The sequence below is a fragment of the Schistocerca cancellata genome, chromosome 9, assembly GCF_023864275.1.
Source record: "Schistocerca cancellata isolate TAMUIC-IGC-003103 chromosome 9, iqSchCanc2.1, whole genome shotgun sequence".
In the NCBI taxonomy this organism is placed as follows: Eukaryota; Metazoa; Arthropoda; class Insecta; order Orthoptera; family Acrididae; genus Schistocerca; species Schistocerca cancellata.
In genome coordinates, this window is record NC_064634.1 from 123,568,557 (window position 1) to 123,585,337 (window position 16,781).

The 16,781-nt window shown below is 46.7% G+C and overlaps 1 protein-coding gene across 1 annotated transcript in view; it reads right to left on the bottom strand.

The window, feature by feature from the left end:
• LOC126100631 (UDP-glycosyltransferase UGT5-like) overlaps window positions 1-16,781 on the bottom strand; it is a 200,237-nt gene that overhangs the window by 44,641 nt on the left and 138,815 nt on the right. The window contains exon 3 of the mRNA XM_049911257.1: window positions 1,987-2,567. Within this exon, the coding sequence (XP_049767214.1) occupies window positions 1,987-2,567 (581 nt within the window). The remainder of the gene's footprint in view (window positions 1-1,986; window positions 2,568-16,781) is intronic.

A 16,781-nucleotide genomic window follows, 5' to 3' on the forward strand; every position in this document is an offset into this window, starting at 1 on the left:
CCAGCAAAAAGTGTAGAAAACTTAAATCTGCAGTCAGGTCCTGATGACTTCTCTCGGCCTCATTTAGGAGAGTCATGGATGAGTATGTAGTCAGCGCTCCCCCCCCCCCTCCCGTCTCCCCCCCCCCCCCTCCAGTAGTTGACGGCTTTCCGATCTCTGAGCCGATACGTCTCATTCATGCTGCTTCCCAACTGATCGTACGAGGCTGGAAGAAAACTGTTCCAATTCTGCCACCGAAATATCGTAGAAAGTATAGGGAATCGAAATATGATACAATGCACTATGTGATCAGAAGTATCCGGACACCTGGCTGAAAATTCCTTACTAGTTCGTGGCGCCCTCCATCATTAATGCTGGAATTCAATATGGGGTTAGCCTTGATGACAGCTTCCACTCTTGCAGGCATACGTTCAATCAGATGCTGGAAGGTTTCTTGGGGAACGGCAGCGCATTCTTCACGGAGTGCTGCACAGAGGAGAGGTATCGATGTCGGTGGCTGAGGCCTGGCACGAAGTCGGCGTTCCAAAACATCCCAAAGGTGTTCTAGAGGCTTCAGGTCAGACTGTACAGGCCAGCCCATTACAGGGATGCTATTGTCGTGTAACCACTCTGCCACAGGCCGTGCATTATGAACAGGTGCTCGATAATGTTGAAAGGTGCAGTTGTCATCCCCGAATTGCTCTTCGACAGTGGGAAGCAAGAAGGTGCTTAAAACATCAATGTAGGCCTTTTCTGTGATAGTGCCACGCAAAACAACAACTGGTGCAAGTCACATCCATGAAAAACACGACCAAACCATAACACCACCGCCTCCGAATTTTACTGCTGGCACTACACACGCTGGCAGATGACGTTCACCGAGCATTCTCCATACCCACACCCTGCCATCGGAGCCACATTGTGTACCGCGATTCGTCACTCCACACATCGTTTTTCCACTGTTCAATCGTCTAACGTGTACGCTCCTTACACCAGGCGAGGCGTCGTTTGGCATTTACCGGCGTGATGTGTGGCTTATGAGCAGCCGCTCAACCATGAAATCCAAGTTTTCTCACCTCCCACTTAAATTTGATAGTTCTTGCAGTGGATCCTGAGTGACGGTCTGGATAGATGTCTGCCTATTACACATTATGACTCTCTAACAATCGGCGGTCTCTGTCAATCAACAGGCGAGGTCGGCCTGTACGCTTTTGTGCAGTACGTGTCCCTTCACGTTTCCACTTCATTATCACATCGGAAACAGTGGACCTATGGACGTTTAGGAGTGTTGAATCTCGCATACAGACGTATGACGCAAGTGACCACGGCCGAAGTCCGTGAGTTCCACGGAGCACCCCATTCTGCTCTTGGTTGGTTCAAATGGCTCTGAGCACTATGGGACTTAACATCTGACGTCATCAGTCCCCTAGAACTTAGAACTACTTAAACCTAACTAACCTAAGGACGTCACACACATCCATGCCCGAGGCAGGATTCGAACCTGCGACCGTAGCAGTCGCGCGGTTCCGGACTGAAGCGCCTAGAACCGCTCGGCCACCGCGGCCGGCTCATTCTGCTCTCTCGTGATGTCTAATGACTACTGAGAGAGTACCTGGCAGCAGGTGGCAGCACAATGCACCTAATATGAAAAACGTTTGGTTTTGGGGGTGCCCGGATACTTTTGATCACATAGTGTGTATGGTAGTCAGATGTGATACGGGGTACGCCAGCTTTGCCGGGTTGATTTCACATCTCTTCTGTAGGATAATGTCACTGCTTCATGTACGCAGGTCGTATAGGGTGAATGGCACTTAAATCTCAGCTCAAATATACGTGTGGCCTTCTCATCATACACACACTCTTGGAAGAATACTTCGCACAGCTGTCTATTAGGTGGATGGGAAGTAATGCCACTTTTTGCGTAAACGATAGAGTGAAGTATCAAAGCTAGGATTTAAGTATGCCAACATCACTGAAGGGACACCTGGAATTTAATTTGCCACTCACCTCTGGCAGCTTCTTGGGCGGGCTGACATGCATTCCTCCGACCTCGACCATCGCTGGAAGGAGCGGCCTCGGGTGCAGCACACTGAAATGGCTGTTCGCCAACACCATCGACGACTTCCTCTCCATCTCCAGCAGACTGGGCAAGGTAGGATCATCCACGTACCGCCTTAGGATGACGTCCTGGCTGGGCATGTAGTACAAATTTCGAACCACCCTGCAGTAGGTGCTGAACACCGTGTTGTGCAGCCGCTGGAAGAAAGTCATGTGGTCGGAGTATTCCAGGAACGGTTCGGGGACGTAGGCGGGCGGACTTGGATTGCCGACGACGTCGCCCATCCACGCAGGTGGAGAGAAAGTGGCGAACTGGATCACTGGTATCTTAAATATGTGAGACAGGGCCAGGAAGCACTCACAGAAGAATATTTCTATGATCATGACATCGTACTTTTCGTTGGAGCTAAACAGTTTCTTCACGTTCTCATGTTGCAGAAAAATTTCACAGGAGTATGTTCCGAATTTCTGCATCTTGAGGAGTACTGCAAAATCACTGGCGGTGCCAAGGTCAAACAGGCCAGCTGTATCTGCAAAGAGAAATAGGAAATCAGTCGTTTGTAAGAGGCATGTCAGTTAGTTATAATATACAAAAGACACAACGTCCGGCACCTAATAGTGACATTAATATGGAGTGTGGCTTCGACTCTGCTAGCGACTCTATGATGTGTTAATGTCTGGAAGTACGGTAGCCCATGCTTCTACACTCCTGGAAATTGAAATAAGAACACCGTGAATTCATTGTCCCAGGAAGAGGAAACTTTATTGACACATTCCTGGGGTCAGATACATCACATGATCACACTGAGAGAACCACAGGCACATAGACACAGGCAACAGAGCATGCACAATGTCGGCACTAGTACAGTGTATATCCACCTTTCGCAGCAATGCAGGCTGCTATTCTCCCATGGAGACGATCGTAGAGATGCTGGATGTAGTCCTGTGGAACGGCTTGCCATGCCATTTCCACCTAGCGCCTCAGTTGGACCAGCGCTCGTGCTGGACGTGCAGACCGCGTGAGACGACGCTTCATTCAGTCCCAAACATGCTCAATGAGGGACAGATCCGGAGATCTTGCTGGCCAGGGTAGCTGACTTACACTTTCTAGAGCACGTTGGGTGGCACGGGATACATGCGGACGTGCATTGTCCTGTTGGAACACCAAGGTCCCTTGGCGGTCTAGGAATGGTAGAACGATGGGTTCGATGACGGTTTGGATGTACCGTGCACTATTCAGTGTCCCCTCGACGATCACCAGTGGTGTACGGCCAGTGTAGGAGATCGCTCCCCACGCCATGGTGCCGGGTGTTGGCCCTGTGTGCCTCGGTCGTATGCAGTCCTGATTGTGGCACTCACCTGCACGGCGTCAAACACGCATACGACCATCATTGGCACCAAGGCAGAAGCGACTCTCATCGCTGAAGACGACACGTCTCCATTCGTCCCTCCATTCACGCCTGTCGCGACACCACTGGAGGCGGGCTGCACGATGTTGGGACGTGAGCGGAAGACGGCCTAACGGTGTGCGGGACCGTAGCCCAGCTTCATGGAGACGGTTGCGAATGGTCCTCGCCGATACCCCAGGAGCAACAGTGTCCCTAATTTGCTGGGAAGTGGCGGTGCGGTCCCCTACGGCACTGCGTAGGATCCTACGGTCTTGGCGTGCATCCGTGCGTCGCTGCGGTCCGGTCCCAGGTCGACGGGCACGTGCACCTTCCGCCGACCACTGGCGACAACATCGATGTACTGTGGAGACCTCACACCCCACGTGTTGAGCAATTCGGCGGTACGTCCACCCGGCCTCCCGTATGCCCACTATACGCCCTCGCTCAAAGTCCGTCAACTGCACATACGGTTCACGTCCACGCTGTCGCGGCATGCTACCAGTGTTAAAGACTGCGATGGAGCTCCGTATGCCACGGCAAACTGGCTGACACTGACGGCGGCGGTGCACAAATGCTGCGCAGCTAGCGCCATTCGACGGCCAACACCGCGGTTCCTGGTGTGGCCGCTGTGCCGTGCGTGTGATCATTGCTTGTACAGCCCTCTCGCAGTGTCCGGAGCAAGTATGGTGGGTCTGACACACCGGTGTCAATGTGTTCTTTTTTCCATTTCCAGGAGTGTACAACAGCCGACACCAAAGGAGGTAGTGATCTTGGACGTTGAGGTCTGTAGAGAAGTCGACGTTCTATCCCAAAGGTGTTCCATTGGGCTCAGATCGTGTCTGTGGGCAGGCCTGTCGGTTTAAGGAATTTTGCTGTCCACAAACCATTGTCTCATAGACGCTGCTTTGTGACTGTTAATACAATCATCGACTCCAGACTGTCCCTTTACTGTACACAGTGCAAAGTGCTGTAAAATGATTCATATCTTTCAGCATTTAGTGTTTCCTTAGCCACAGTAAGGGGACCATCCATCTGGATAACCTGTAGAAATACCATGTTTGTGGATTATTGCATTAAGTAGATCTTTCACTGGACGAACTAGATGAGGTGTTGCCCCATCTTGTATCAAAACAGTGGTTTCCGCACAGTTGCACTCTTCCAAAGCAGGAATCACATACCCTAGAAATGTTTCACAAGGCTCTGAGCACTATGGGACTTAACATCTGAGGTCATAAGTCCCCTAGAAGTTAGAACTACTGAAACCGAACTAACCTAAGGACATCACACACATCCATGCCCGAGGTAGGATTCGAACCTGCTACCGTACCGGTCGCGCGGTTCGAGACCGAAGCGCCTGGAACCGCTCGGCCACTGCGGCCGGCTCTCACACATTCTACAAGGAGGTCTTGATAACGTACAGCCGTCACAGTATACTTGACAGGCCCTAGGGGTGAATTCTCTTCAAGGAAGAACGAATGAGAATAAAGGTGCTTGCGAATCCAGACCACACAGTCACGTCCGGCGAGTGCAGTGCTTCTTTGTGCACAACAAACGGCTTAACAGTACCCCAAATTCGGCGGTTCTGAGTATTCACTGTACCCTAGTAACTCCATAGAATAATGTCCGGCTACATGTCATCAACTTCGATTCGTACCAGAAATCAAAGAGCAAATTTAAAACAATGATGCCGATCATGAGGTTTTAGTTGCTGCACCATCTTGACCTTGAACGGGTACCATTGTAAAATTTCTCTATTGTCGAACCTAGGATGGACAAGTCTCGTACTCTGCGCGAGCCCTAGCTTTACTGGGGCGCGTGCTGCACGGTCAGTTACAGCAAGGGTATCTTCATCAACAGTTTCCATCAGGATCGGGCGCCTTCCTCTTCCAGTTGCCACATCAAGCTCAGCCATGTCTTCTCTAAACCACTCATGTCCTCAGGCCTTTCAGTCGGCGACGCTCTCTCAATGCAGCACTGTAAAACAGTTTCAGTAACAGCACACAGTCTATCTTCTCGATAGCCACACTGCTCACTGACGTTATGTCTTGTCAAATGACAGCGTGGGTGTCGTACCGTCATACACTCCTGGAAATGGAAAAAAGAACACATTGACACCGGTGTATCAGACCCACCATACTTGCTCCGGACACTGCGAGAGGGCTGTACAAGCAATGATCACACGCACGGCACAGCGGACACACCAGGAACCGCGGTGTTGGCCGTCGAATGGCGCTAGCTGCGCAGCATTTGTGCACCGCCGCCGTCAGTGTCAGCCAGTTTGCCGTGGCATACGGAGCTCCATCGCAGTCTTTAACACTGGTAGCATGCCGCGACAGCGTGGACGTGAACCGTATGTGCAGTTGACGGACTTTGAGCGAGGGCGTATAGTGGGCATGCGGGAGGCCGGGTGGACGTACCGCCGAATTGCTCAACACGTGGGGCGTGAGGTCTCCACAGTACATCGATGTTGTCGCCAGTGGTCGGCGGAAGGTGCACGTGCCCGTCGACCTGGGACCGGACCGCAGCGACGCACGGATGCACGCCAAGACCGTAGGATCCTACGCAGTGCCGTAGGGGACCGCACCGCCACTTCCCAGCAAATTAGGGACACTGTTGCTCCTGGGGTATCGGCGAGGACCATTCGCAACCGTCTCCATGAAGCTGGGCTACGGTCCCGCACACCGTTAGGCCGTCTTCCGCTCACGCCCCAACATCGTGCAGCCCGCCTCTAGTGGTGTCGCGACAGGCGTGAATGGAGGGGCGAATGGAGACGTGTCGTCTTCAGCGATGAGAGTCGCTTCTGCCTTGGTGCCAATGATGGTCGTATGCGTGTTTGGCGCCGTGCAGGTGAGCGCCACAATGAGGACTGCATACGACCGAGGCACACAGGGCCAACACCCGGCATCATGGTGTTGGGAGCGATCTCCTGCACTGGCCGTACACCACTGGTGATCGTCGAGGGGACACTGAATAGTGCACGGTACATCCAAACCGTCATCGAACCCATCGTTCTACCATTCCTAGACCGGCAAGGGAACTTGCTGTTCCAACAGGACAATGCACGTCCGCATGTATCCCGTGCCACCCAACGTGCTCTAGAAGGTGTAAGTCAACTACCCTGGCCAGCAAGATCTCCGGATCTGTCCCCCATTGAGCATGTTTGGGACTGGATGAAGCGTCGTCTCACGCGGTCTGCACGTCCAGCACGAACGCTGGTCCAACTGAGGCGCCAGGTGGAAATGGCATGGCAAGCCGTTCCACAGGACTATATCCAGCATCTCTACGATCGTCTCCATGGGAGAATAGCAGCCTGCATTGCTGCGAAAGGTGGATATACACTGTACTAGTGCCGACATTGTGCATGCTCTGTTGCGTGTGTCTATGTGCCTGTGGTTCTGTCAGTGTGATCATGTGATGTATCTGACCCCAGGAATGTGTCAATAAAGTTTCCCCTTCCTGGGACAATGAATTCACGGTGTTCTTATTTCAATTTCCAGGAGTGTACAAGCAGTGTACAGCGTCAGATTTGCGCCTGACGGATGGCCACAGCTGGAATTTGTTGTCCAGCGTAAAGCGGTTCTGCGTTAAGACATTAGGGTATCTACCATCTGACAAACCATAACGTGTGTGAACAGTATAACTATCGAGAGGAGGGACTTTCCACTGTTAACGAAACTGTTTCATGCGAACGGCAGTAATTACGGTGCTGCATTGAGAGAGTGTCGCCGACTGAAGAGTCTGTGGAGGCATCCGATATCATTAAATAGTTTAAGGGGGGGACGTTGATGAAAAACACGCTCTATTTAAAAAATGGTCAAAATCCACAGTTTTGGAGATATTGCAATGAAATTTTGTACCACGCTTTACATAAAAGTAACAAATTTACATATAAAATCCTTTAATTATACATATTCAACTTTTTTTAATGAAATTTGAAGTTTTATTTTCAAAAAATAATGTATGTTACTTTTTCTCAGAAAGTATTCAAGAGATTTCTATAAAAATTTCTCTGTTTCATCTCTTTACATGTTGTAAGCTTCTCTTATGAGGTTTTTGGAATAGGTCAAATAGGAGAATTTTCATAATTTCTAAATTATAATTCGACAAGTACAATTTTAAATTCATGCAAAATTCCGAGCACTTTGCCCCATATCTCAGCTTGTAATCAGAATTTCAAAATTTTCTCTTCAGACAATGTTTATTAGGTTTACAGAAATATGTACTCTGGGTCGTCTTTCCCTTCAAGACTTCTCTTCTGGTTTCTTGCTGTCTGTCTTCTTTCCTTTACCAGGTCTTCAACTGACTTTTCAGCTGCAGAGACGCGCTGTAAATCTATTTTTCTCAGAATGTCTTGACCATAAACCCCATAAACCCCCCCAGAATGTCTTGAGTAAAATTTCCTATCTTGAAGCCCATTCTTTCTAATACCTCGATCCTCCCGACCTTCGCATCATTAAATACAATAACTGTATCATAAGTTACAATTCTGGCAACCGTAGAAGATGCAAATGTGTTTTTAGGGCATCGTTTCCATATGAGTGAATTTAGAGACTCATTTGGATTTTGGGTTTTGCCATGAACACACTTTTTGAGAAGTGCAGGATCGGCCAGAAACCTGTAAGTGGGCTTGATGTATCCCGCACACGTTTGGTTGAAAGCAATACACAGAATCGTTGATCACTGAGCTTTTATTGAAGTGCTGCTTCAAAACGTGGGCGTGGCAGTGAGGCCGCGTCACACTTTTAATTAAGTTTCAGGCACTTCGGATGCGATTTCAACATTGAAACTTTGGGAACTTTTTGTCAATGAGTTGTACTAACAAATAAAAAATAAATCGAAAATTGACAGTTTTGGTCAATTTCACCAAAGTCCCCCCTTAAAGGAGATGATAATGAAATTCGAAAAGACGGGTGAGTTTGTTGTGCAACTGGAAGAGGAAGGCGCCCTATCCCGGTCGAAGTTATTGACAACGTTGCTGTTGCTGTAACTGACCACGCAGCACATTCCCCGGCAGTGCTGGTGCTCGTGCAGCGTCGCAGGACTTGTCCATCCCATGGTTAACAGTACAGGAAATTTTGCAGTCTGTATTATACTGGTAGCTATGCATGTCCAGACGGTGCAGCAACTGAAACCTCACGATCCGTAGCAATGTTTTAAATTTGCTCTTTGGTTTCTGGCATGGCCTGAAACTGTTGACATGTAGCTGGGCGATATTCCATGGAGTGAAGAGCCACATTTTACACTACAGGGTGCAGTGAATTCTCAGAACTACAGTATTTCGGGTACTGTTCAGCCATGTGTTGTGCACAAAGAACCACTGAATTCAAAATGACTCTGAGCACTATGGGACTTAGCATCTGGGGCTATTAGTCCCCTAGAACTTAGAACTATTTAAACATAACTAACCTAAGGACATCACACACATCCATGCCCGAGGCAGGATTCGAACCTGCGACCGTAGCCGTCACGTGGTTCCGGACTGAAGCGCCTAGAACCGCTCTGCCACAACGGACGGCCCATTGAATTCGCCGGATGTGACTGTGTGGTGTGTAATCACAAGCACTTTCAGTCTCATCCTTTCTCCTTTGAAGACAGTTCACCGACAGGGCCCGTTAAGCGTACTGTGACGGCTTCAAGTTATAGAATCCTCCTTATGCAGTATGTGATTCCTGTTTTGGAACAGTGCAACTGTGTGGAAACCACTGTTTTCATGCAGGATGGGACAGTGTAGTGTCGGAAGTTCCATGCGGCTTTTCGCGGATGATGCTGTAGTATACAGAGAAGTTGCAGCATTAGAAAATTGTAGCGAAATGCAGGAAGATCTGCAGCGGATAGGCACTTGGTGCAGGGAGTGGCAACTGACCCTTAACATAGACAAATGTAATGTATTGCGAATACATAGAAAGAAGGATCCTTTATTGTATGATTATATGATAGCGGAACAAACACTGGTAGCGGTTACTTCTGTAAAATATCTGGGAGTATGCGTGCGGAACGATTTGAAGTGGAATGATCATATAAAATTAATTGATGGTAAGGCGGTTACGAGGTTGAGATTAATTGGGAGAGTCCTTAGAAAATGTAGTCCATCAACAAAGGAGGTGGCTTACAAAACACTCGTTCCACCTATACTTGAGTATTGCTCATCAGTGTGGGATCCGTACCAGATCGGGTTGACGGAGGAGATAGAGAAGATTCAAAGAAGAGCGGCGCGTTTCGTCACAGGGTTATTTGGTAACCGTGATAGCGTTACGGAGATGTTTAACAAACTCAAGTGGCAGACTCTGCAAGAGAGGCGCTCTGCATCGCGGTGTAGCTTGCTCGCCAGGTTTCGAGAGGGTGCGTTTCTGGATGAGGTATCGAATATATTGCTTCCCCCTACTTATACCTCCCGAGGAGATCACGAATGTAAAATTAGAGAGATTAGAGCGCGCACAGAGGCTTTCAGACAGTCGTTCTTCCCGCGAACCATACGCGACTGGAACAGGAAAGGGAGGTAATGACAGTGGCACGTAAAGTGCCCTCCGCCACACACCGTTGGGTGGCTTGCGGAGTATAAATGTAGATGTAGATGTAGCACAACATATGCCCTGAATCCACGTGACTTTAGCTCGTCGGATATCTAAAACAACGCGTTTACCAGGGGATACGTTTGGCCTCTACCTGATCTGAAGGCCATTGTTGTTCATATTCTACTGAAGCTGCTGAGAGTGACGGTTGATCACCTCGTTTTATGGATGCAGCATCTCATCGACTTTTCCGGTGCTCAGATTGAACAAAGTATGTAAGCAGTGGTTCATAATAAAATCAACATTATGCCTTAGTCCCTTGTTTGACCTTTTCTGCCCACTTCCTTTTCCTAATCCGTTACATGTGGAATCATTTCTATACTTCTTACATTCACAGTGCCAGATTTGCGCCTGGTGTCCAAAATTGGAACTGATTTTCATATGGCCTAAACAGTATTGTGAAAGATGTTTATGATAAAAAAACATGATGCTGCGCCACGAATAAATACAGGCGTGGATTTGAGGAATTCTTGTAAATTTCGCGCAGCACACGCGGTGACCACTTAGCCGTGGTGTGACTAGGAGTGATGCGTCTGCAAGGCTGGATAACCAGAGGCCGACGCAGCAGATTCCGGCATTGTCAATGGCCCGACGGGAGGCCCTAGCCACACGACATTTCATTTCAATGGCGCTCACCCATGTATGCACGCCGCGAAGCGCCATCACCGGGAACAAGGGAGGGCTGATTATGTACCTTCGATGCAATAAAGTCAGTGACACGCTTGCCGGTGTTCCTCTGCATGATTCGGCGCGAGCCACCCCTCTCTCCCAAACCGTACCTCTCAGTCGTTCTGATATATTACACTACTGGCCATTAAAGTTGCTACATCAAGAAGAAATGCAAGTGATAAACGGGTATTCATTGGACAAATATGTTATACTAGAACTGACATGTGATTACATTTTCACGCAATTTGGGTGCATAGATCCTGAGAAATCATTACCCAGAACATCCACCTATGGCCGTAATAATGGCCTTGATACGCCTGGGCATTGAGTCAAACAGAGCGTGTACAGGTTGTGACGGAACCTATTAAAGGCTTTACTTTACCCAAGTATGCCATACCCTCCAAATTCAACCAGTTTAACGAGTATTTATGATTATAGAAAAGTTATTGTGTATGTTAACAATGATTGCATAACATGTCTCCATAAACAGTCAACCCATTACATTATACTGAATAACTGACCACACAAAAGTTAATATCACTTGATCACTGATACAGCAAATGTCATCACGTAAAAACACTAAGTTCATCTTAAATAATTAATATGAAGTACGAAAGACAGTGGCCAACTTAGGTATTTTGGATCTCCTTAAATAAAAATCACCCAGTGAAACCTATTTGTTCACTAGGAGCGTTTTCACTCAGTATTCACGTAATCACTCCTATTTTAGACGAAAACCAATATAATTCTTAATAATTCATGTTATTTACTTATTTATGCAAATTAGAGAAGTCAATTGACAAACTTCTAAAAAACGGCCTTTTTGTACCAAAGAATTATTCTGTCAAGTCAACAAATCTGTCTGTCATTTTAATAACATGTTAAATTATGTCACTCGATGTAAATTAATAACTTTTCTGCACAAATTATAATAACAGATGTACATGTGACTTATAAACTATATCTCTTTTTAGTAGTTCTTTCACAAGGTTATAAATACAAGCAGCAAGAAGGGTTGGGAGCGCAGTCGAAATGTCACTTTGGTAAAGTCAAGTGTGTCTATGTGTTATTGTTCGAGGTGGATAAACAATGCAAAGAACATGTAAAAGAAGTACTACTTTGTGTTGTGTCATGGTATTTGGTGGACAGTGGAATCAAGATGGCCACCAGAGTAATAAATATTTGAAGTTTAAATATTTGTTGGTTTCGGTCATTATTTATCATCATAAGCACATCAAAAACACGGGACCTTATCTTTTTAACCCTAGACAACCAGATTTAGAGCCAGCATCAGCATCGAGACACAGCAGCGATCCTGCAAGCAGTAGCGATTACCACAATGCATTTTAATGGCGCCAACCTAACATCAAGTGCTAACAAGCTCCGTAAATGGGAGTGAACAGTGCGATTATAGCAATATCTACGACTAGGCGACCATTACAAGGTACAGCTGCCCATGCAGCTTCAACACGATACCACAGTTCATCAAGAGTAATGACTGGCGTACTGTGGCGAGTCAGTTGCTCGGCCACCATTGACCAGACGTTTTCAATTGGTGAGAGATCTGGAGAATGTGCTGGCCAGAGCAGCAGTCGAACATTTTCTGTATCCAGAAAGGCCCGTACAGGACCTGCACATGCGGTCGTGCATTATCCTGCTGAAATATAGGGTTAGGCAGGGATCGAATGAAGGGTAGAGCCACGGGTCGTAGCACATCTGAAATGTGAAGTCCACTGTTCAAAGTGCCGTCAATGCGAACAAGAGGTGACCGACACGTGTAACCAATGGCACCCAATACCATCACGCCGGGTGATACGCCAGTATGGCCATAACGAATACACGCTTCCAATGTGCGTTCACCGCGATGTCGCCAAACACGGATGCGACCATCATGAGGCTGTAAACAGAACCTGGATTCATCCGAAAAAAATGACATTTTGCCATTCGTGCACCCAAGTTCGTCGTTGAGTACACCATCGCAGGCGCTCCTGTTTGTGATGCAGCGTCAAGGGTAACCGCAGCCATGGTCTCCGAGCTGATAGTCCATGCTGCTGCAAACGTCGTCGAACTGTTCGTGCAGATGGTTGTTGTCTTGCAAACGTCCCCATCTGTTGACTCAGGGATCGAGATGTGGCTGCACGATCCGTTACAGCCATGCAGGTAAGATGCCTCTCATCTCGACTGCTAGTGATACAAGGCCGTTGGGATCCAACACGGCGTTCCGCATTACCCTCCTGAATCCACCGATTCCATATTCTGCTAACAGTCATTGGATCTCGACCAACGCGAGCAGCAATGTCGCGATGCGATAAACCGCAATCGCGAAAGGCTACAATCCCACGTTTATCAAAGCCGGAAACGTGATGGTATGCATTTCTTCTCCTTACACGAGGCATCACAACAACGTTTCACCAGGAAACACTGGTCAACTGCTGTTTGTGTATGAGATATCGCTTGGAAACCTTCCTCATGTCAGCACGTTGTAGGTGTCGCCACCGGCGCCAACCGTGTGTGAATGCTCTGAAAAGTTAGCATTCGCATATCACAGGATCTTCTTCCTGTCGGTTAAATTTTGTGTCTGTAGCACGTCATCTTCGTGGTGTAGCAATTTTAATGGCCAGTAGTGTATATTACAACCCTTGAGCTCGGTGCTTAAAGGGGGGAGGGGGGGGGGGGGTTAGTAACAACGAACTACCAATAAGATTTGTGCGATACTGCTTTGAACAATTTATTTGCTAGTGAACTGTTCGGCAGGTCTTTTTAATATTATCACAAGCTACACTGAATCTACATCTACATATACATCTTCACACAGCGAGCCACCTTGCGGCGTGTGGCGGAGAGTACTTTACGTACCAGTGTCATGTGTCCCCTTTCCTGTTCCAGTCGCGAATGGTTCACGGGAAGCATGATTTCCGATAAGTCTCTGTGTGGGCTCGAATCTCTATAGTTTTGTTTTCATGGTCTTTCAAGGCGATATAGGCCGTCCGGAGTGGCCGAGCGGTTCTAGGCGCTTCAGTCTGGATCCGCGCGACCGCTACGCTCGCAGGTTCGAATCCTGCCTCGGGCATGGATGTGTGTGTTGTCCTTAGGTTAGTTAGGTTTAAGTATTTCTAAGTTCTAGGGGACTGATGACCTCAGATGTTAAGTCCCATAGTGCTCAGAGCCAGCCAAGGCAATATATTTGTTTCCTTATAGAAATATACAATCTCGCTACTTCAACAGTAAACTTCTCCAAGATGTAGAATGATTCTCTTGCAGTGTTTGCCAATGGTATTGGTTGATAATTTTCGTGATGCTTTCATACTCACTAAATGAGCCTGTAACGAAATGTGCTACTCTGCTTTGGGTCCTCTATCAATTCTAACTGATACAATCCCAAACCGACGAGAAACATTCAATTCGAACGACGGTCTTTTATGCTGCCTCCTACAGTTCACTGTAGGCCTGATAGTGAACTGTAGTAACAGCCCAACATTCAAACTCAACAAAATGCTCTTCAAAATTCTCAAAGAAGCATACACATTCAATAATGGGAGAACAGTTAAAAACACAGCAGAATTTACACATGTCAAAAACATGGGAGTACCTGATGGAACCACACTTGTTTCATTTGGCATACAAAACCTTTATTCCTCTGTGCCAATACTACAGATAATCAATGCCAACCTACAAAAGCAAAAAGAATTCCCTTCAACTCACATTACTACTAATGGGCCAACTGGAATTCGCACTTTTACACCACTACAGGGTGTTTATAAATGAATATCGGGGTTTTAACACTTTATAATATTTATTACATTACATTAAATCGCATGGCGTTAGGTCGGGTGAACGTGGAGGCCATGCAAAGCAAGCCCTGTCATTGGGCCCCTTGCGGTCTATAAAGCGCTTGGATACAGTGAAGTTCAACCAATCGCGTACTTCGCCATGCCAGTGAGGTGGTGCACCATCTTGCTGGAAAATGAAGTTCTCTGGCTCATCTTCTTTCAACTGAGGGAAGAGCCATTGTTCTAGTGTATCAAGATAAGAAGTTCAAATGGTTCAAATGGCTCTGAGCACTATGGGACTCAACATCTGAGGTCAGCAGTCCCCTAGAACTTAGAACTACTTAAACCTAACTAACCTAAGGACATCACACAGATCCATGCCCGAGGCAGGATTCGAACCTGCAACCGTAGCGGTCTTGCGGTTCCAGACTGAAGCGCCTAGAACCGCTCGGCCACTCCGGCCGGCAAGGTAAGAAGTGCCAGTTACAGTAGCTTCACCAAAAAAGAAAGGCCCATAAAATTTCCGTCGGGATACGGCGCAATGAAAACAATCACTTTAGGGGAATCTCGTTGCATTTGAATCACCTCGTGAGGATTTTCTGAGCCCCAGATGCGCACATTGTGAGTGTTAACATGTCCACTAAGGTGAAAGGTCGATTCATCGCTGAAGACAACATCATCCAGAAAATCTTCATCGTCATGAAACAACATTTCGTTTGCGAAGTTGGTACGTAATCGACGGTCTGCCGGCTTTAGAGCCTCTAATAACTGTAAACGGTAAGGACGTAGTTGTACGCCTCTTCTTAAAACTTTCCAAACAGCGACTGGTTGAACTTCACTGTACCCAAGCGCTGGATAGGCCGCAAGGGGTCCAATGACAGGGCTTGCTTTGCATGGCCTCCAAGTTCACCCGACCTAACGCCATGCGAGTTTTTCCTTTATGGCTTCATCAAGGATCGTTTGTTCATGTCTCCGCTACCAGCAAACATAATTGAATTAAGAAACCGGATTGAAGCAGATGTTGCTACAATCACTGAAGACACCCTTATCAACGTTTGTGAAGAACTGGCTATGGACTTGATGTGTGCCGTGTGATAAATGGTGCTCACACTGAACATTTATAAGGTTCTTGGTAAAACTGTTTAAATTGATCTTTCATTTGGCATATCATTTTAACTGTAAGTTTAATATAATAAATATTATAAAGCGTTAAAACCCAGATATTCATTTATAAACACCCTGCATTATAAATTTAACAATAAAATCTACAAACAGATGGCCTCGCAGTCGGCTCAGACCTTTTTGGATTGTTAGCTGAAATATTTGTAAGTAATTTAGAAGACAAAATCCTTAATTCCAGTCACAGCCTTCTCAAAAATATCATCTACTACTACAGACATGTAGATGATACCATCATTTTAATCAGAGGCACAAAAGATGACATCAATGAGTTGAACCAATTATTCAAGAATTCACATGAAAACATAAAATTCACAAAATTACTTAGGCTTCCGTGGCCAGAGTCAGTCGACGTAAAAAATTTCTGGGTGTGATACCGCGTCATAATTCAGCAGCAGTAGATTTATATATTATGACGCGGTACCACACCCAGAAAACTTTTATGTCGATAAATTCACAGTTGAGCACCTAGTAGGTGACAGTATAAACTTTTAAGACCTTACCATTAGAATAAAGAACAACAGACATCAGTTTGAAGTTTATCGGAAGTCTACTACAACACGTACTACAATTCACAACTCCTCTTGTCACCCACAGCCCACAAAATGGCAGCTTTCCGGTACATGATCAATAGACCGATCCAACTGCCACTCTTTGAAGAGAAATGTGAACTAGAAATTGAAGTAATGAAACAAACAGCTATGTCAAATGGTTATAACAGCTCCATAGTAGACACCCTAAGACACTCAACAGTGGCAAAGCAATCATATCGCAAGAAACAAAAAGAAAACATCTTCCACACAATCCCATTTTTAGGTAACATTTTATATCAGATTGTCAATGTTTTCAAACGAAGAGGCATAAGCACATCCTCTACCACAGACAGTAAGATTGGACAGAAGCTACCCCACAATATTAGCAGACAAAACACACTACATGACAAAGGTGAGTACAAAATTGAATGTTGGGACTGTGACTGCTTCTACATAGGCCAGACAGGCAGATCATTTGAAATTAGGTTCAAAGACCACACGGCAGCACTAAAAAACAAAAAATACCACATATCAGCAATAGCCATCCATCTGCATGAAACAAAACACCACGGTAACAACACTAGTATCAGCATCTTTCACATCCAACCAAAAGGCAAAAAACTAGACCTTCTTGAG